General features: G+C 43.5%; 1 protein-coding gene across 4 annotated transcripts in view; it reads left to right on the top strand.

Annotated features, from left to right (window-relative positions):
• The first annotated feature begins 816 nt into the window (after positions 1 to 816).
• BLNK (B cell linker) overlaps positions 817 to 21048 on the top strand; it is a 76231-nt gene continuing 55999 nt past the window's right edge. For 2 of the 4 annotated variants that reach the window (XM_078346165.1, XM_078346164.1), the window contains exons 1-2: positions 817 to 983; positions 3978 to 16205. In XM_078346165.1, coding sequence (XP_078202291.1) covers positions 16159 to 16205 — 47 coding nt within the window. In that variant the 5' untranslated portion in view covers positions 817 to 983; positions 3978 to 16158. The remainder of the gene's footprint in view (positions 984 to 3977; positions 16206 to 21048) is intronic. The other 2 variants (XM_035268610.3, XM_035268609.3) reach the window with 1 other exon arrangement.

Below are 21048 nucleotides of genomic sequence, written 5' to 3'. Positions count from 1 at the left end.
GGGAGTGGCATTCTGCTTTTAGAAGGACTTCAGAATGGCCTGATGTCAGAATTGCATTGTTGGGAAATTGCTAGATTTGTTCTCAGCTGACTTTTGGGTACATCCTGGTTTGTTTGAAAGTTATCAGCAAGGTAACTCCTGACTCTAACAGTTAGTAAGGAGGCTGCACATCTTATGATGGAGATCATCTACCCTTTCCTGGGTCACCCATCCCTACCCCCAGATGAACAGATAATTGCCCATTCCATTTTAAATAGAGCTCCAGAAAAAGATAGACTCTAACTCTCTGTGTAAACTGTACCACCATGTCACTGCCCTCCTGATATTTATTTTTAAATATATTGCCGGCAAAGAGTAGGGGGAGGAAAAAACACAAAAACGCCATTTTTATATAATGATTCTATAAGTAGAAAAAGCTTATCCATGACTTTATGCAAATAAGCAGAAAATCTCCAGGAGATGTTCAGATAGAATTGATTACTCTGCTTTTCCTTGAGCCCAGGAAGTTCCCAGTCACAGCACGCACCTGCTGGAAACAGACTACATGTATTTGGGACAAACAGGAAGTCGTGATCAGCCAGAAGCTTGTCCCAACCTGGTTACAAATCTGATTATAAAAGAAAGCAGCTGGAAAGAAATCTGCATGCCCAATAGGTTTCACTATTAAAGTTTACACAACGTGGAGTAATCAACAAGCTGGCTGGCTATCCAGATCACATGATTATGTAGAAACATGAAACTTGACTATGTGCTCGGGCAAGTTTTACTTCTCCCTAGAGCAGGGGTGTTTGCCAGCAGCCTGCGCTCTCAGAAATCAGACTCAAGTGGCCGGAACCCTTGAGACCAGGGACTTGACATGCTGCTCCCTAGGAGGGCCAGGAACTGCTGACGTGACCACTGGACAGTTATTTGTGTCTCTTACAATTACCAAACAGAATGGACAAGCTTAATAAAATAACCATCCCCGCCAGTCAGAAGTTGAGGTAAGATTTCCCCCACCCAATACTTATCCTTCTTCACCTCCTTCTCCCCCTGCCATGCTCTTATGGCGTCTCAGAAATATTGAAATCCTGGAATGCTTTGCTAGTCTTCAGTGGGTGGCACTTGCCATAGGGAAGTGGACTGAGCTTTTAGGGAAAGCATTGGGTGGCACTCACTATAGGAAGTGGACTGAGTTCTTTAAAAATGTGTAGGAGCAAGAGAGATTTGCTTTAGCTGGCCCTTACAATAAAGTGTAAAGCTCTGGAAAGATAATAAAACAGAAATGCCAAGGGCTTAGATTCTACGGAAGGTCAGCTTTCAGAGTCTGAATGCAACCAACTTTCTAAGGAAGGGTTTCTCTAAACTGAATCCTCACCCATTTTATCGCAGGTTGCTATTTAATTTTAAGGATAGCTGTAATCATTTGTTATTCATTGTTTTACTCTCTCATTTATTTTGTGGGTGTATATTATGAGTGTGCTTGGGGGGATTAGATCTGTCTTTCCAACGCCCTCATGTTAATGTAACAATGATCTGTAACAAACCTCTTAGAAAGAATAAACCAGAAGCGGCCCCACAAGCGTGAGTCAAGGAGCTATGGAAAAGACAACTTCCCCAAATTTTGCTTTTGAAGGTCTTCTTTTTGTCTCATTGTAATGGCGTCGTGGCTTTTGGAGACCGAAACTTTTAAATTTCAGGGAGTGTTTTATATTCTGACTACTGTTGGCACTTAGCCAGACGTTCAGGGGATGATGTGACATGTGTAGCAGACAAGTAATCACAGATAACACGGAGCCAGAGAATCGAAGCTTTTGAGACAACATTTAAGAGCGAGTCTGGAATTGGCAGAGGGACAGCCTTTCATAGTAGAATACAAGTCCTATGTCTAGGAGGTGCTTAGTAGGAGGTAATATGAAATGAACTGATGATCTGGGATCAATAGGCAGCATTGACTGCGTTCAACCATTTCATGCACGGGCTGAGTGCTGCTGAGTGATCAGCACTGATGGGACAAGAAGGCACTTCAGTCTTGCCCTTGGTCTCAAATAGCTACACCCTCATGAGGGGCAGGGGTGATACAATGGAAGCTGTAAGTGACTGAAAGAATGTAAGAATAGACTTAAAGTAGCAGGAGGAGATTTCATAGAGAAGATACTTTAGAGGTGGGCTTTGAGAGGTGAGTAAAATGATAAACGAGCTGGAGAATTGGAGGAAACATGTTATGTGCTGGGAGGAAGGAAATACAGAAGTGGTCACTTGAAGCTTAACACAAGTATGGTCCATATATGGGATGATGAGGAGAGTTTTCTGTCCAACAGAAGCTATAGAGTTGGGCATGTGGAACCCAAAGGTCCTGGTATGATTGGACACATAGGGTGGGTCTACGTTGCAAAGGATGGTGAGGGCCCTAACCATAGGGAGTTGAAGAACAGGTTACGCTGTTAGTGATGTCGTGACAGCAGGCTTAAAGGAGGCCGGTAGGATGCGTTGGAGTGGAAGGGTCACTGGAGGCAGGGATCTGGTGGAAGGGAGAAGCACTTAAGTAACCCAAGCATCCAGGGTGGTAGGCCTGGACTTGAGACACAGCATGAGAAGGAAGAGGGAAGGAGAGGAAGAAAGACATGCAAAGAAACTAGGCACTCTCCTCTCAAATGAGCAGGAGGGTTCCAAATTTTTTTTAGACATATTCCATAATGAAGAACTATACAGAAATGTAGAACCTCTTTCAGGGAATCCAGATGAGAATTTAAATAAAGGTACTAGAACTTAAATCTTTTTATGATTCCTCCCTTTGAGACAAAGTCCAGCTTGATCACAGAGCAGTTGATGGGCAATATACGACCACAGATTATGGGATAGAAAACCAAAATTATACCATAGATAATCGTATGGTACACTTATCTGCTTACATAAAAGTAACATTTTTCCTACTTGATTACTCAGTCGTCTTTATAGAATCGTCCTGTTTTGGTAAATGTACACTGTTGACGTGGAACTTTTCAAAGAAATGAAATTGTAAATTCAGTGGGCTCAAAGGGCCATCTTAATTATTTTTCGTAATTAGATGGATGAGATGGCAAGGAGTTGATAGATGAAATACCTACCTCCTGTGATTTGTGTCCTCTGTCCTGATTGGCTGACGTAAATTCTGAAGGTTGATTAACCATGTAATTATTTGGTACCAGATGACAGTAAAAGTGGACAGTTATGTTTACACTTTTAGGCTTAGGTGAGAATTTGCTCAAATCCTTAGCCACAAAAACAGAAAGACAGTGAGTCTTTCTGAAATATAGGGGACTGAAAGGAATGACCTTGATCCAGGGAATGTATTCTCAGGACTGAAAAGAGAGTGGAGCAGAAAGTATTGCTAGGAGGAGAGGGAAAGTAGAGTCATCCAAGGGAGGGAGGGCATGCAGGATTGGAAGGAAATGAGGAATTCTTTTTTTTTTTTTTTTTAATTTTTTATTGGATTATAGGTTTTGGGGTACATGAGCAGAGCATGCAAGACAGTTGCGTAGGTACACACATGGCAGTGTGCTTTGCTTTTCTTCTCCCCTTCACCCACAGAGAGATGCAAATCAAAACCACATTGAGATACCATCTCACGCCAGTTAGAATGGCGATCATTAAAAAATCTGGAGACAACAGATGCTGGAGAGGATGTGGAGAAAAAGGAACACTTTTACACTGTTGGTGGGAGTGTAAATTAGTTCAACCATTGTGGAAGACAGTGTGGCGATTCCTCAAGGCCTTAGAAATAGAAATTCCATTTGACCCAGCAATCCCATTACTGGGTATATATCCAAAAGACTATAAATCGTTCTACTATAAGGACACATGTACACGAATGTTCATTGCAGCACTGTTTACAATAGCAAAGACCTGGAATCAACCCAAATGCCCATTGATAATAGACTGGATTGGAAAAAGGTGGCACATATACACCATGGAATATTATGCAGCAATCAGAAATGATGAGTTCGTGTTGTTTGTAGGGACATGGATGAATCTGGAAAACATCATCCTCAGCAAACTGACACAAGAACAGAAAAGGAAATGAGGAATTCTTAAAGAAGAGAGGGAATGTTCCGTATGCACCCAGTTTGGGATGGATCATCACCTTGAGAATTTCTGCTGTGTAAGAATAGAGATAGGTGAGGTGGCTAAGTTGCATGTGACCACAGAGAGATGTGAGCACAGATTCTCATGTTTTTGCTCCCACCAAGGCACTGCTGAAATAGGCACTTCTGTTAGCAGAAGTTCATAGACACTCGGGTCTTTTAGTTGATTCCTAGCCATGATTTTCCCTTAAGTTTATAAAGTAAAGATATCATCAGAAACCCAGCTGGAACTGGATTCTCAATTGTTCCACAGTCAACATTCCTATGATCATAAAAATGTCACCCTTCTAGGTGAACATTTCAACATTTACAATTCTTAATCATTTTGCAAATATCCCTTTTCAAACTAGTAAAACTAACTTGAAAATGAAATTTTTAGTTTTTAATAACCTCCCAATTGACTCATCATCTGTGTTGTGTATTTTTCTTTGTAGTATAAACAAACACATACCCACTCATTTTCACAACTAGAAAAGGTCTTTGACACAAGTGTGGTCAAATCAGGTCTCCCTAGTTATCTTACTGGTTAAAGAGTATGGTATTTTTCTGTTCAAAAAAAAAAAAAAAAAATCAAGGTTTGTGTGATTTTAGGCAAGATTGCCTAATCTCCCTGGTTTCCTCACCTGTAAGATAAAGATAATAATAACAGTTCCAATGTCGTAGAGCTATTGTAAGTTTTAAATAAATTCTTGTGAAGCAACTGGCACATAGTGATTATTGAATTTTTTAAATAGTCGCTATTAATATCATTTCTGTTGTTATTCTTACCAATTCTATGGTGGTGTAATTGATTTTCTGAAGATAAAGGGAAACTTTCCATTGATCACTGATAAGTTTTATGTTGGTTCCATTTCTTCTTTCTGGCTATCCTGAATATTTTGTCTATTGATTCTGACCTCTGTGACACTTGGCTTTGCATGGACTGCAGATGTGACAAACATGGCTTCTCTGCCTTCATTGAAGTGACTAATAATGTTAAACATGACAGAGCCCTGCCGTGGGTGTCTGGGTCTTCTTGGGTGAGGTCTCACTGAGACCTTATTTGATGGATTCTGAGACATGCCTTCTCTTCTCAGGGCTTGGAGTTTTCAACTGGAGTTTTTAGTTCCTTGATTTTTCTGGTTCAGTTCCTCAGAAACAAATTCACCCTCTTTTCACATTTCCACTGCTAGCAGCCTCTCAGATCCTCCCTGCTTTGGTCAATGGTATCGTCATCAACCCTCACTCTGACCCTCCCCTCTCCACTTCCACTGACACCCACTCACCTACCACACCCTGCAGGTTTTCTTGATTCCCCTTCCATCTATGCCTTTTCTTTCCTTTTCTTCGACAACATCCTGGATAGGTCCTTGGCTCCCCTGTGTCCTCTATGTTGGTCTGGTCCAAACTCTACAAAATGAGAACATTTTCCCCAAAGTCTCTCTCAGCTCTGATGCTGTGATTCTTCCAACACAGAGACCATATTTGACATATGTTACATTCTTGAAGGCTACCATTTAATCTCAGGACTCTCAGGAAATATTTCTTGATGTATTGAGACAGACCATGACATTGGGGCCCAACAGGGCTGTTTCTAATGGCCAGTTACTAGCTATAAATCCTAAAGCCATTCAGTTTCTCTATACCTCAGTTTCCCAGTTGTCAAAGGAAACTAGAGTTGCCTTCCTCACAGGCTTGTGTGAAGACCAAAGGAGACAACATGGGCTGAAATTCCCAGAAGATTATTTGCCAGTTGGTTGGTACACCAAGTCAATAAAAAGCAAACACAGAGCCAGGCGTGGTGGCTCATGCCTGTAATCCCAGCACTTTGGGAGGCTGAAGCAGATGTATCATGAGATCAGGAGTTCAAGACCAGCCTGGCCAACATGGTGAAACCCATCTCTACTAAAATACAAAAATTAGCCACCTGTAATTCCAGCTACTGGGGAGTCTGAGGCAAGAGATGCTTGAACCCAGCAGGCGGAGGTTGCAGTGAGTTGAGATCACACCACTGCACTCCAGCCTGGGTGACAGAGCAAAACTCCGTCTCAAAAAAAAAAAAAAAAGCAAACACAACTACCAGTACCTCAACCCACCCATGCAGAGCGGCTATTTGCTGTCTCTCTTCCTCTTCACATTTGTGGTTCCAACTGCTTTTAACTGGGGTCGCAAGCAGCATGGAGGTCTCCAGGCAGGAGGCACAGCATCTAGTGGTGATTAGACCAACTTCCTGGACAGTCTGATTTTCCATCCTCCTCACACTGCCTACCTGCATCCCATCGGCTGAAGAGCCGCTCAACTGGGCCATCTTGAGCCACACAGATGGATGGAATACCCAGAGCAGCTGGAAAGGGCTCTTTTTCCTTGTGGGCAAGCCACCTGGGAGCCACATTATCAGATACCGGCTTAATGCGAGTGGACTTCAGAGTCATCAGCCAAGAAAACTCAAGGCAACTTCCTCTCCCACTCTGGGCATGACTGTGCCAGGAAAACCCTAAACCAGAGTCCACATGTCTGACGAACCTCTCTTCTGAACCCAGTGACTGTGTACCATGGCTGAACAACCCTTCCTCTTCACAGAACATGTTTCCAAATGGACTATGATACAATCGATTAGGCTTCCAAGGACCAAATCACAGTTATTTTCCAGCCTTGCCTCTTACATTACTGGATTGGAGGGAACTGGGCTGGTACCAAACTCTTCAGGCACATATTGACAGACAATCTCTTGTTTTCTTCCTACAAATGACTTAACCCCATCTGTTCTTTGGAGAATTTATCAGTTTGGTTCATCTTCAAAGAAGATCCTTACATGAGCAAGAAAAAAAAGTGAGAGAGAGAAATTAAAGGATAGCTTGTTCTAGGGAAATTAAAACACTCGGCTTTCTTTGGCTTCTTAATAGACTCCACAGAAGTGTCCCTCCCCAGCCTCCTGCAAGACACTGCGGGATCATTTTATCAATGGTTCTCCATCAGGGACAATTTTGTCACAACTGGGGAGTATTATAGACACTAGTAGAGCCCAGGGATGCTGCTTGTCCATCCTTTAATCTTCTTGGTTATATGTGAAAATTCATGTCCAAGAGGCACATATTTAGAATAATTCTTCCATGAGCTAAGAGAGTTTCTGGAGCAGGATTCACCCTGTCTTGCTTGGTCTCCCTGTTGCCAGTGTGTACATATATTTTTGAAACCAATGGGTAGGTTTTGAGGGTTCAATCTTTTTCATTAAAGACTTTATTCCAGCTCTGTTCTGAAGCATTTCTATGTCTCCCCTGTCCTCCTCCAAAATAATTCTTTAAATTGGTTTTGATTGTATCTGGATCTCAGGAAATGCTTTGTGTGGTTGTTCTGCATATTAGGAATGGTGAGAGGAGGTCTACGTGAGGGACCCAGGCCCTGTGCTCAGAAGAGCCTGTGTTCTGTTGGAATGTCAGATGCTCAAGGCTCTTGGGTGATCCTGCCTCCAGGCTCGCAGGGCTGCTATGCTCTTGTCCACTGTAGACAGAGCCTCACTGTGGAGACCTTTTAAGTCCACCCAACCAAGACTCCGTCTCTGCAGAATGGCGGTCAGAGAGGTACCACCACTGCCTTCCACTGGACACCCTGGTGTCTCAGAATTGGTGATTGCATTCCATCAGGTCCCCCTTAGATCTCACAGACTTGGGGCCATTCTGCTTCTTTAGGGTGACCTTGCTTCTCTGTGTTTGCTCTGCCAGATGTTGATGTTTAAGAGCTCAAAGACGGCCTTAGTTTTTTTCGTTCCACGTTTGTGCCGGGCTTCCTAGGTCCCTAGGAACCATGCACATTATCAGGAATTAAGAGTATGATTCACCCACTGCTCCAGAAATGGGCCTCACCTGCTTATGGGGTAGAATTCCAGCCCCCACCGAAGTCCCTGCTCCAGATGAAGGGAGTAGAGAACACTGAAGTGTGACACTGGCTGCCATCCTCTAGGTCCCACGTGACCTCAGGGTTCCCCAGCACAGCTGTAGGGAAGCAGCTTTGGTGCTGGGCTGACACTGGGCACTAGGTTGGCTGCTGTTGCGGAAACCCTCTCTCAGGGGGTTGCACCTCTTGACTGTGTGTTGAGCCTCCTTATTACTGGCATATTTGTCTCCATCTAGCAATGAGCAAGAAAGCCTGACTTCACCTCCTTCCTCCCTGTGCTTTGTTCCACAGCTGAGGGCTGTCTGCTCCCACATCAAGAGCCCTCCCCACCCGCCTTGTATCATCACCTTTTCCTACCTGTCCTGCCTTCACCTCTCTTCTAAAGGGAGTCCACTGGAAGCTACACCTGCAGCCTTACTTTTTACCCTGATGTTTTCACAACCCTTTTGCAGCACGATGGTCTAGGCCTCCAAACAGACCGTTTCCTTCAGCCCAGTAGGGCTGTTTCCATGTTTATTTCAAAAGCAAGGCCAAGAAGCCAGCTTGAGGGACTTGTGGTGACTGCTTGCTGAGCCACACTCCTCTGCTGGCCAGTTTCCTAAAGAAGGCTCTCATTACCCCAGGAGCATCCCTGCCTCCCACCTACTGCAGATTCCCTTCCTTCACACGTCATAGGGAACACAGGTCCCTAGCTTCCTGGGCATGTAGCTGTACAGTCGCACAGGGTCCTGTGCTCAGAAGAGCTTGTGCATGGTTTAATGCTCTGCTGTTGCAGTCCTGAAATTGACCAAGGGGCCCTGCATTTTCATTTTACATTGGGCCCCAGAAATTATATAGCCAGTGCTGGTCAGGGGTTCCATGAGGACCTGGGCCTTGCCTGCTTCTACAATGTGCAGAGACATAGGCTTCCATGGAGAAGCACAGAGATTCACCTTGCAAGGACTGCAAGGACCCCTCTCCAGCCCTTTTATCCCACAGGTGAGAAAGCTGAGCCCCAGAGAGGTCAGGGTACCTGTTCAAGCTCTAGAACAACCCCTCCAGGTTGGCCTATGGAATTTACTGGCCAATGTAACATTCAGGCTTTGTCTGCGCTCTATATGCTCCACAGACATTTGTTTTAAAATTAAAAAGCAGCCACTTATTGGGCAGAAAGTCTGCTGAGAATCCTGCTGTCAGTATTTCAGGCAGTTGTGTGTTCCAGGCCCGAACTTGAATTCCACGCTGACTCAGCGTTTGGTACCCTACTACTATATATTTTGCGAAGAATGCTCCCACAGTTGTTCCTGTCATCTGTGAGTGAGTTATAATTATGAAGAGCAAAGCAGGTCTTACATACAGACCAAGCATACAGCACCAATGTGACATTTTAAGAGGTGCCCCTGGAAGGTGTTTTTGTCAGACTGAAAAGAAAGAATCAGGCAGACGTGGATTTGAACGTTCGCTCTGCACTTACTAGCTCGTGGTCTTTGAGAAGATCACTTAAACCCTTTTAGACTCAGTTTTTTCATCTGAATAATGGGAATAATAATATCTACTTAATAACATATAACATGAAGCAGGGGTATTAGAACAGTACCCCTTGGCAAGGCACGGTGGCTAACGCCTGTAATCCCAGCACTTTGGGAAGCTGAGGAGGGTGGATCACGAGGTCAGGAGATCGAGACCAGCCTGGCCAGCATGGTGAAATCCCCCATCTCTACTAAAAATAAAAAAAATTTGCAGGCATGGTGGCGCATACCTATAGTCCCAGCTACTCTGGAGGCTGATGCAGGATAATTGCTTGAACCTGGCAGGTGGTGGTTGCAGTGAGCAGAGATCATGCTGCCGTGCTCCAGCCTGGGTAACAGAGTGAGACTCCCTCTCAAAAAAAAAAAAAAAAAAAAGAACAGTACCTCCCTATACTGGAAAGTAACAGTTCAGTGAATGTCCCCTTCCTCCTGGTCTGTGCTTCCCTGGTGCCCTGAATTGTATTGTTAGAGAGGCATCCACGTGGGGTATGGCAGTGTCTCAAAGTTTGGGTTCAAAATTTAACTTCATTAAATGTAATAGGTTCAGGGACTGAGTCATCACTGTCACTAGCACCAGGCAGGACTCATTTATCTGATGGCCAGCTCAGACCAAGGGGGCAGAGAGCTCTCCTACCCACTCACAGAGGTGGTTCAATCAACAGTCTAGCTGGATGAGTGGAACACTGTTCAAGAACATGGTGATAAGGAGGGAAAGGCCAGAGGTGGGAGACCACACCTAAGAAAATGGGAGTTCCCCAGAGGGAGGCTATGACCAAGGGACTTGGAATAGAAGACAAGAGAGTCTGTGTCATCTCCTATGAACACAGGAGTCTCCCTAAGCTATTTTGGTTTTTGCAATCTGCTTTTATATAGTTTTATGAAGAAGTTTCCCTTTACCCAAGACCTCTCTACTCTACCAGATGGGTGGGGAGAGGAAGGTCCAGCAAGCGTTCCAGTGTGCTAAAGGAAAGTGTTGTATCCCTGGAGGCCCCAAAGACCATTGGCCCCTAAAATCAGAGAGGGGAAGGGCTGTGACAATTTCTGCTGTCACATCAAGTGACAAAGTTTCAAAGAACTTTTTGTTTTTTTGAGATGGAGTTTTTGTTCTTATTGCCCAGGTTGGAGTGCAGTGGTGCAATCTTAGCTCACTGCAACCTTCACCTCCTGGGTTCAAACGATTCTCCTGCCTCAGCCTCCTGAGGAGCTGGGATTACAGGCATGCACCACCACACCCAGTTAATTTTGTATTTTTAGTAAAGACGGGGTTTCTCTATGTTGGTAGGCTGTTCTTGAACGCCCGACCTCAGGTGATCCGCCCACCTTGGCCTCCCAAAGTTCTGGGATTACAGGCGTGAGCCACTGCGCCTGGCCCTAAGAACTTTTTAAAGCAGGAATAGCATCATTTCCTTGCCATCTCTTCAGTCTCAGGGTGGTGCGCCTGACGCCTAACTGCCTCTGATAGGGTAAATCCTACCAGGGTTTTTTTAAAGGACACAGGGTATTAGTGGAATCATCCCTACTCCTGCTTATGCCAAGTCAGCCCAATTTCTGTCTGCATATAACCCAGTTCAGCCATTCAGACATGCCAGAGACTACCACAAAATATTTGCAGATCTGTGGGGGAAAAAAAAAAACAAGCAAGAAAAAAAAAAGTAGGGTGTGAACTGCATGAAGAAACTTGCAAATGACTTTATACGATCCATAAATGGATAGTAAGAAACAATCCTGGCAGGAAGATGATGCTTGCGTATAAGGGAACACAGCCCCTCTACTCCAAGACCCTCAGGTGGCCTTTCTGCTTAGGGTGTTGAGAAAGGATCCATGGATGATGGTGGTGTCCTTCCAGCTGCTCTGTTCAGCCACTCTACTGAGCACATTCCAGACCCCAGAGGGCTGCTACCACATTCCTTCCTGCTTCCCACGTGTGCTACCCCCTCTTTCCCCTTTCTCCTGCCATCTGTCCCTTCCTCTTTTTACTCTCCCTCTTCCTCCCAAAGTCTGAAACAGGCTCTTAAGATCCGACACTTCCCTCTAGCAAAAAGTCTAACCTTGGGGACCAATAGCAAGGCAGGGGTGGGGACACATGTGTCACCAGTAAAGATTACTGGGCTGGGAGAGAGAATGGATGCTGTCTCCAGAGACAGAGAGGAAGGTATCCAGAGAGGCACATATGTGGGGAAGCCAGTCACCAGCCCTGGCGAGGGGCCAAGTTGAAACAAGTTAGCATGCATCATCCAGAGGGGTTGAGAGCATGGGCTCTGGAGTCAGACCTGATTTCGAATCCCAGCTCTGTCATTTATCCACTGTAGGATATAGGCAAATTATTTAACCTCTCTGAGTCAAATTTTCTCATCTATAAAAATAGGGATGACCACAACCATGTGAATATATTCATGCTATTGAACTGGACACTTAAAAATGGTTAAGATGGTGAATTTTTTGTTATGTGTTTTTTATCACAATATAAACATGGGGATAATAATGGGACCTCCCTCATAGGGTGGTTGTGAGGGTTAATGAGATAATACACAAAGTGCCTGGCACATAGTACATGCTCACTAAAAGCTGGCTTTTGCTGTTGTTGATTTTCCAAGTCTGATGACTGGCATGCATGACGCTTCTTTCAACAATGGCTTATTGGGCTTATACTATAATCACGGCTCTGAACTATGGCATAAGAAGGTGGAGGGTACCTCTTGCCATGGAGAAGCTACTTCTCTAGCAGAGGGTATGAGCCACGTGTGGAAAGGGAAGGAACAGGTATGACCAAAAGAATTGGAGGAGTCCTCAACTAACTTAACCTTGGGGCAATTGCAGTTTCCCTGGAATTTAATTTCCTCCCTTGGTATAAGAGGAGGTTGACCCAGGATATTCCCAAAGTCTCTCTCACTTCCAAATTTCTGTGACTACCTTAATTATAGGCAAAATTCAGAGTCTGCTGTATAGTCTGAGACACTCATCATGATCTCTGACCTCTTTGGGCTTCAGTATCTGCATCTGTGAAATGGAGGAGGAAGGCACTCACTTGACCTTGAGAGGCTTGTTCAAGTTCTCACATCATGGGACTGTCAAAGCTATCAAAACTGTGTCAGCTCCACCATAAGCTCACTCTCCAGAAGGAAGCAGCCTCCAGTGCTGAATTCGCAAATCTAAATATAATTCTTGTAATTTCATAGGAAGGCCAGGCTGGAGGAAGTGAGCATGAGGAAGCCGGGGCTAGAAATGGGCAGGGCTTTAGAAAGAGTGGAGGAGGGGGATGTTGTCATAAGAGTCCTGCTGCATGCAGATAACAGGAGAGTCACTGAAAAGCAGCATGCTGTTAGGAGAAATACCTAATGTAGATGACGGGGCGATGGATGCAGCAAACCACCACCATGGCACGTGTATACCTATGTAACCTGCACGATCTGCATATGTGCCCCAGAACTTAAAGTATAATAAATAAACTTTTTTAAAAAAGAGCTTTCCCAAAGGGATGCTATTATAATTTAAATATTTTTTAAAGGTTTTTACATTAAAATAATAGGAGGAAAAAAAAGTAGCATTCAAAATGATGGCTTGGTGGCCAAAGACTTCCGCTTTAAGCCAGAGGTGACCTGAAAAGAAGATGTTTTGGGTGAATCACAGAATTCTCCAGTCTGCCTGTATCTGTCGTCTGGCTTCACATAAGCCAGAAGGTTTCTGTCATGTAATTAAGTGGTGAAAGGGGCCCCTTTCTGCATTACGAGAGGGTAGGGTTTGTGTTCAGGTTGGCTCTATTTCCCGCATGTGCCATGCCCAGTGTGCACACACTGAACATTTGTGGAATAAAACAAAAAAAGTCACGTATAAAGCAGCAAATCATGACATTAAACTTTAAGGAGTAACCCCCGCAATCAATACATTGATACAAATAGTATTTAATATAGTATTTTAAAAATCAAAATGAATGCCCAAAAATCCATGGTGAAGAAACGATTGGAATTTTAAATGAACACAGAATCAGTCCTGCTGATTTGTTTTGTCTCAGGCCCCAGTATGGCCAGTATAGCAGTGTGTCTCCGTAATGTCCACTTTGAGAGTTGTTGGTCTTGCAGTCACCAACTCTTCCTCTGCATTGCTGAGGCCCACAGGGCACTCCTAGTGTTATTCCATTGCCTTTGGTACCATGCTGCCATGAGCTTGGGGCTTGGGCCTGGCAGAGTTGCCTCCATACTGGTGTCCCAGCCACCACTGCCCCAAGGTCCTCCTCCATTCTTCCACCCTCATCATGACACACCCGAGGAAAGGTCTCCAAGGGCTTCCAGCAGGAAGCCTGTAACCCCCATTGCCTTGGCTGAACAAGTCCCCTGACCATCTGTCTCTGCTCCCTGCAGTCTCATCTTTATCTTGTAAACATCCCCTCAACACCTACTCCCCTGCCACTCTCAGTTGCTCCCTGGACCCCAGACATCTCAGACAGTTTCACCTCTGAGACTCCGCACTTGCTGTTCCCGATACCTGGTTGCTGTGGCTCACCTTTTTGCTATGACTGGGGATACGAGTTGAAGAGCCAAAGAGCGAAAAAGAAAAAGGGTTAAAGAACATTCAGAAGTTTCAAGCCTAAAGACCCAAGGATGCCAGCTTATAAGCTCCATTTTCTTCTTTTTCTTTCTTTCTTTTTTTTTGAGATGGAGTCTCACTTTGTTGGCCAGGCTGGAGTACAGTAGTGCAATCTTGTCTCACTGCAACCTCTTCCTCCTGGGTTCAAGTGCTTCTCAGGCCTCAACCTCCCAAGGTCTGTAACAATTACAGACATGCGCCGCCACACCCAGCCAATTTTTGTACTTCAACATGTTGGCTAGGTTGGTCTTGAACTCCTAACCTCAAGTGATCTACCCTCCTTGGCTTCCCAAAGTGCTGGGATTATAGGCGTGAGCCACCACACCTGGCCCTTTTTCTTATTGGCAGTTTTCAATTTTCCATCATATAGCTGTTTTAAAATTTAGGAACAAAAATAAAATATACTGTATGAGTAGCATCTTAAAGAGAAACTGGGAGCCAGTTTTATTAAACACCTGAAAAAGGAACGTCAGCTAGAGAATCAGCAGACCTAATGATGATTGTTAATTTTTTTATTTTTAAATGTGTTGGCCGAGCACGGTGGCTCACGCCTATAATCCCAGCACTTTGGGAGGCCGAGGCGGGTGGATCACCAGGTTAAGAGATCGAGACCATCCTGGTCAACATGGTGAAACCCCGTCTCTACTAAAAATACAAAAATTAGCTGGGCATGGTGGTGCGCACCTGTAGTCCCATCTACTCGGGAGGCTGAGGCAGGAGAATTGCTTGAACCCAGGAGGTGGAGGTTGTGGTGAGCCAAGATCATGCCATTGCACTCCAGCCAGGGTAACAAGAGCGAAGCTCCGTCAAAAAAAAAAAAAAAAAAAGTTAAAAAAAATGTATTTAAATGTAAAGTTTAAAATTGTTTTTAAAAATCCATTCATGGTAAAAAGTATTCATGGATACATTTTTGTTTCTATATATGCCAAGGAAAACTTTGCAGAGATTTCTACTCAAAATTGATTTTAGAAACATGTAAGTTAGAGATACCAGGTCAATTGTATCAGCACAGATGTTCTAAGGATATCCAAGTGTATGTGGATAAAGCAAAGGGCTGAGCCAGCAGCCCCCAGTGGTTCCCGCAGTACTTGAACTCCTGACCTCAAGTGATCTGCCCTCCTTGGCCTCCCAAAGTGTTTGGATTACAAACAGGAGCCACCATGTCCAGCCCTTTTTCTTATTCTTACTGGTAGTTTTCAATGTTCTGTCATAGAACTGTTTTAAGATGTAGTAACAAAAATAAAATATCCTATATGAATATGAGCTTAGGGTGAGACTGAATGGCTCTGGGCCATGACAAAAAAGCTCAGGCTTGATTAAGTAGATGCTGGGGAGCTGCTGCACTCTTGAGAAGGGAGTGATCTGTTGAAATCTGGGTTTTAGAAACATTTAGAAAGAGGCCCTACCAAGCCCTCACAGCACGGATGGGAGGGCCCTGCTGCCAGCTGCTGCATTTTCCTCATGTAAAGGGGAAAGTGTAGGCTTAGATCTTGGCTCAGAGAGGAGGACCAGCCCTACAAACACTGAAAGTTTGAAACTCAAGAACTGGACCTGAGGTTAAGATGCAGGAATGAAGAAGGAAGGATTTACTTGCTCTGTTTGTTTGTAAAGGGTCACTTTGATCTGAGACACTCTTTAATCCACTCCTGCATGGAGATTAAACAGGGATTTTTCTCTGATCAGCAATGCTCTGCATTCCACCCCTTCTGAAAGACAAGTGGAAAAAAATAATATCGTGAAACCTGCCTTTCGTTATTCTCTGTGACAGCACTAAAGAGCTACAAGGAAAACAAGATGTTTTCTGATATTCTTCTTTCTACTAAACTTAAAAGAATACTTCTTACAGATAATATCATCTGTTAAATCATTTCCTGCATTTAATAAGAGTTACTGGAAAAGTATTTTTGTAAAATATGTAATTTCCTGGACAACTCTGGTGATGTGGCCGAAATCTCTGCACGCAGCTGCCCTCCCCGTGCCCTCTTGGCCCTGGAAGAGCTCGGTGTCCTTCAACCCCATCCTTCCTGGACTTACTTATCCTTCCACATGCCTGGGGCTCTTCTCAGCCTGCAGATACCTTTCTACGGATTCTCTCTATGGATTCCTCTCCTTGTGCTCTCTTGGCCAGACAATCTTTCCTGGGGTATGTACAAAGATCTCCTATCCTGATAACGCTGTCAGTGGTTCTTAACCTTGGCTGCACATTGGATCTCCTGAGAGCCAATGATTCTGGTTTAAATGGTCGGGGCAAAGTCCTGGGTATCAGGATTATTAAAAGTCCCCTAAGTGATTCTAATGCATGGCCAAAGTCAAGACCATTTCTTTAACCTACCGTTTCATCTAAGAAGGAGATGTATAAAGACTACCAGTTGATGTAAGGTCTAACCTTCAATTCATAAAAGACATTGAAGAAGGCTGGGCTGTATACATTTAGCTCCTGGGCTCAGAGTCCCTGCTCTGACACCAAGCTGCCTGGGAAGAGAAGGCAGGCAGACTGGAAGCTTCACTGTGCCTAACTTGTATTAATCTGAGCCCAGGTAAAGGTGAATGTCTGGCCATCGGCAACTACAGCCTATTCCTTCTGCTGTCTTCCTCCTGTTGAAAGCATACCATTGACTAAAATTCCTGTTGCCAGTGTGTTTCCTTTCCTGGGAAGAATGACCCGGTAAGCTTTCAGCCACTCATTATGGAGAAAAGAGTAAGATTTGTTGTTAAAGCTATTCCAGGCCATGGTGGATGGGGGAAGATATCCTGGATGTTGGGAAGTCGTCTCTTTTGCTCTTTCCATTTAAACCTAGCCTAGAAGGGGATAAACCTGGCCTAATCCTTTTAAAAATGTCTCTCAACCTTCCATGTACCTAGGAAATTTGTTAAAATGCAGATTGCTGTGCTCCACCTGGAATTTTTATTCCATTGATATAGTTTAGGAATTTCTAATAAAACTGAATTTTTAATAAACAAATACAGGCAAGCTTTAGACCTTACTCCAGAAAACACTGTTTCAGAGGAGTGATCTGGAAGAGAGGCTGGGTTTGAAGGCACAGGAGGGAACCTGAGATTGTTTCCTCCCTCCCTGCCCTTCAGGTCCAAGCCTCTTGATCTCAGCCTCCCAGAAGCCTGGCATTCAGCACTTATTCTCACACAGCCCTTGCTTCTCTGGTCTCAGATCGCCACATGATCTGGTCATCTCTCTGCTCCCTCAAGCTGAGGGATCCTGATTCACTGCTTCTTGTCACGCCGACTTAGATAAAAGCTGTATAACTTATGCAACCAGCCACTACTTACCTATGACTTGAAAGAAAGAGCAAGAAGGCAAAGCAGGAAGGCAAGGAAGGCAGGAAAGACAGGAAAGGGAAGGGAAGGGGAGGGGAGGGGAGGAGAAGGGTGGGGCTGGGTGGGGAGGGAGAAGGGAGGGTAGAGGGGAGGGGAAGGGAGGGGAGGAGAAGGGAGGGGAGAGGGGAGGGGAGGAGAAGGGAAGGGAAAAAGGAAAGGTAAGGGAAGGAAAGGGAAGGGAAAGGAAGGGAGGGGAGGGGAGGGAAGAAGGGAAGGGAAGGGAGGGGAGGGAAGAAGGGAAGGGAAGGGAAGGGAAGGGGAGGGAAGAAGGGAAGGGAAGGGAAGGGAAGGGAAGGGAAGGGAAGGGAAGGGGAGGGAAGAAGGGAAGGGAAGGGAAGGGAAGGGAAGAGGAGGGGAGGGGAGGGGAGGGGAGGGGAGGGGAGGGAAGGGAAGGGAGACTATAGTTAACAATGATTTATTGTATATTTCAAAATAGCTAGAAGAGAAAATTTGGAATGTGCTAATGTGCTTAGCACAAAGAAATAAATGTTTGAGATGATGGGTATTCCAGTTACCCTGATTTATATGCATATATCAAAATATCACATGCATCCATAAATATGTACTGCTATTATGCATCAACTTTAAAAATTATAGTTTATGGAACACTTCAGTAACTTACTATAATTATATAGTTATGTAGTATAATTGTTATAGTTTTAACAATATACAATAAAAAGTAATTAGGAAATGTCAAGAAGCACCAAATGCCAAATTGAGCCAATGACAAAATTGCATCCAATTCTTTTGCAACATTTTGCATCTGTTTGTTTATATCCACAGCAAAATTACTTATGCAAATTGGCCCCTGGTTCCCTATTACTCTGCCTGTGTTCCACTCTTGACAAATTTCTGATACGATTCTTCACTGCTGGCTCATTTTGCTCTTCAACCTGGTTAAGCATTAACTTAGGCTAACAGTAACTCCATCCATTTACAGTCAGCTTACAACTAGAGCTGCCCTTTGCTCTCCATATGAAATTATTGACTTTCTCTGCAGTCCGTCCAATTCAACCTCTTTCTCTCTCAACTTCTCTTTCTCTCCACTGCCAGACCTATTGTTTTCATTTCCTTCTTTCTTCTGTCTTGAAGATTCTCTGTAGTTCCTCAGGTAAAGAAGAAAGGGGTTTGGCATAGAGTATACGTGAACAAATTCTAGAAAATTATTGAGTTCCGAGGCCTAGCTCCCAGAGTCAGAGAAAACTGCTTTCAGGATTATGGGGAAATCACCATTTCCCACAAGAAAAATAACTGTGTACAGCTCATTATCTAAAGGGTCCAGTCAAATAGTTTTCTCAGAACGAAGGAAGAACTTACCTGACAGGTGAATTAAAACACATCCTGCTCTTTCAGGGAAGAACCGTGTGAAATTTTATTATACAGTTTTTTAAGTCAGAAAATTATTATGAGGAAAACATAACATGTCCCTATCCTTCCATTACAACATTTTTCTCCATATAGGTATATAACACAGATAATACAAATGATATATACACATGCTATAAAAATTCAAATATTTTAAAACATCATAAAGTAACAACCCCCTTTTTAGAAGGTAGAAGTTCCAGGCAGCAACAGGGATGCATATTCTTCTTCCTTTTTTTTTTTTAGGGGTCTGTGGCATTCCATTGCATGGATCTACCAGAATTTAGTTAACTAGTTCCCTGTTAATAATTGGTGAGTTTTGGATTGTTTTCAGAGTTATGGTTGCAGGGAGGGCAGGAGAAGCAGAGAGGATTAGAGAGCTCTTACACGTCATGCTGCAATAAAGATGCTTATCTATAAATACTGATACCACCTTGTGACCATGTTCACAAGACAAATTCCTAGCAGTTCAATTGCTGGGTCAAAAGTCATGGACGTTTTAAATCTTGACATATATTGATTGTAACAATTTACCTTCCCAACACTGGATATTATTACAGTTGCTAGGTTTTGCCAGTCTGATAGGCAAACATGACATCTCACTGTTGTTTTGATTTAGATTTGTTTAAATGTAAGTGAGGTTCAATATCTTTTCATTGGTCTGTTGGCCACTTATATTTGTTTTCTCTTAGCTGTGTGTTCACATCTTTAGCTTATTTTTCTATTGAATTGCTTCTCTTTTTCTTACTGAGTTAAAAGATTTCTTTGTAAATCAAGGAAGGTCAGTGCAAAAGTAATAGCGGTTTTTGCCATTACTTTTAGTGGCAAAACCATGATTACTTTTGCACCAACCTAATACATACTTATTACTGTTATTACTATATACTGCAAATATTTCTTCTAGCATGTCATTTATCTTTTGATTTTGTACATATTGTTACCAGTGGAGGGTCTTGACTATGAGTCTTCCAAGTTCTTGACATTTTGAAGAAGAACTGGACAAAATGCACAAACGAAGCAACAAAAGAATTAAGTGATGAAAGCATAGATTTATTGAAATGAAAGTGCACTCCACAGAGTGGGAGTGGGCTTGACCAAGGGGCTCAAGAGCACTAGTTACAGAATTTTCCAGGGTTTAAATACCTTCTAGGGGTTTCCCATTGGTTACTAGGATAAACCCTATGTAAATGAAGGAGTGGCCCATGACCGGTCTGATTGGTTGCAGAAGGTGACCAATCAGAGGCTGAAGTGAAGGTACAAAGTTACACATGAAGAATTGGCCTGGGATCAGTCTGATTGGTTACAGGAGGGGACCAATCAGAGGTACTTTACATTTTTCATCTATAACAGTGCAAAGGTAGTAGTCTCTGATCCGTTTGCTACTTGGGCATGGAGAAATTGGTTTTTCCTTTTGTTTCAGTTCTAGGAAGTCAGTACAAATTGGCCTTAGATTCCCTGCCTCCAGACCTATTCTCCTGACTCAATTTTACTTTTTCTTCCAAAGAAGTTTCAAATATCAGCCAGATTTAATAATCATTTTCTTTATGACTCCTAGGTAGGAGTAACTTTTAAATGGAAGTTTTAATAGATGCTACCTACTAACGTTTTGAAAAAAAGAACCTTGGGCCTGATTGAAGCCTCTGCTATGTACACAGAGTAGCACCTATCTTCATAATGTGGATACTCTAAGACAATGAGCAATGAACAACAAGCCTTGTAATAGGATCAGAGTACTTTTGCCTCACGTGTCTCTTCAGAACAGACAGATCAAGAAATCAGAATTTCTTTCTTTACAGTCTGGATTGGCCCAGACATGTCAACAGATAGGGACATAGCCCAGTGACCACATTCCTTATAGAATCAGTCATACTTCTCTTTTGCTAAAGTCGCAGATGGTCAATTTAATTAAATACAATATAATTCATCCTATTTGGAGGTTTTTTTTGGTAAGGTTTGTTGAGGGATCTGTGGGGATCGCTCCCGTGTGAGGGCCCTGGGAAATGGGCCTCACCATACGGTGAGCTTGAGCCCGGACACAGATCCCCGGTTGGGGGAGTCGAGCTGAGGGAAAGCAGGAACCGAGAGAGGAACGATATGCTATTCAAAATAATTAACAGACATTACTTTATGGATATGAGGACTTGGGAGGCATTGTGTCTACTTTTGGCTCCTTATGGTTTATTGTCTCATTGTGTTCATTTTGGACCCTTGTTACCTTCATTGTAAAATATTAACTTAAGTATTTACACTTGGTAACTTACTTACCTAACTTACTGGGTGTAACTGTA

Source organism: Callithrix jacchus, chromosome 12, assembly GCF_049354715.1.
Source record: "Callithrix jacchus isolate 240 chromosome 12, calJac240_pri, whole genome shotgun sequence".
In the NCBI taxonomy this organism is placed as follows: Eukaryota; Metazoa; Chordata; class Mammalia; order Primates; family Cebidae; genus Callithrix; species Callithrix jacchus.
The sequence above is the reverse complement of the archived record's forward strand: the minus strand, read 5'-3'. Positions and strand labels throughout refer to the sequence as shown.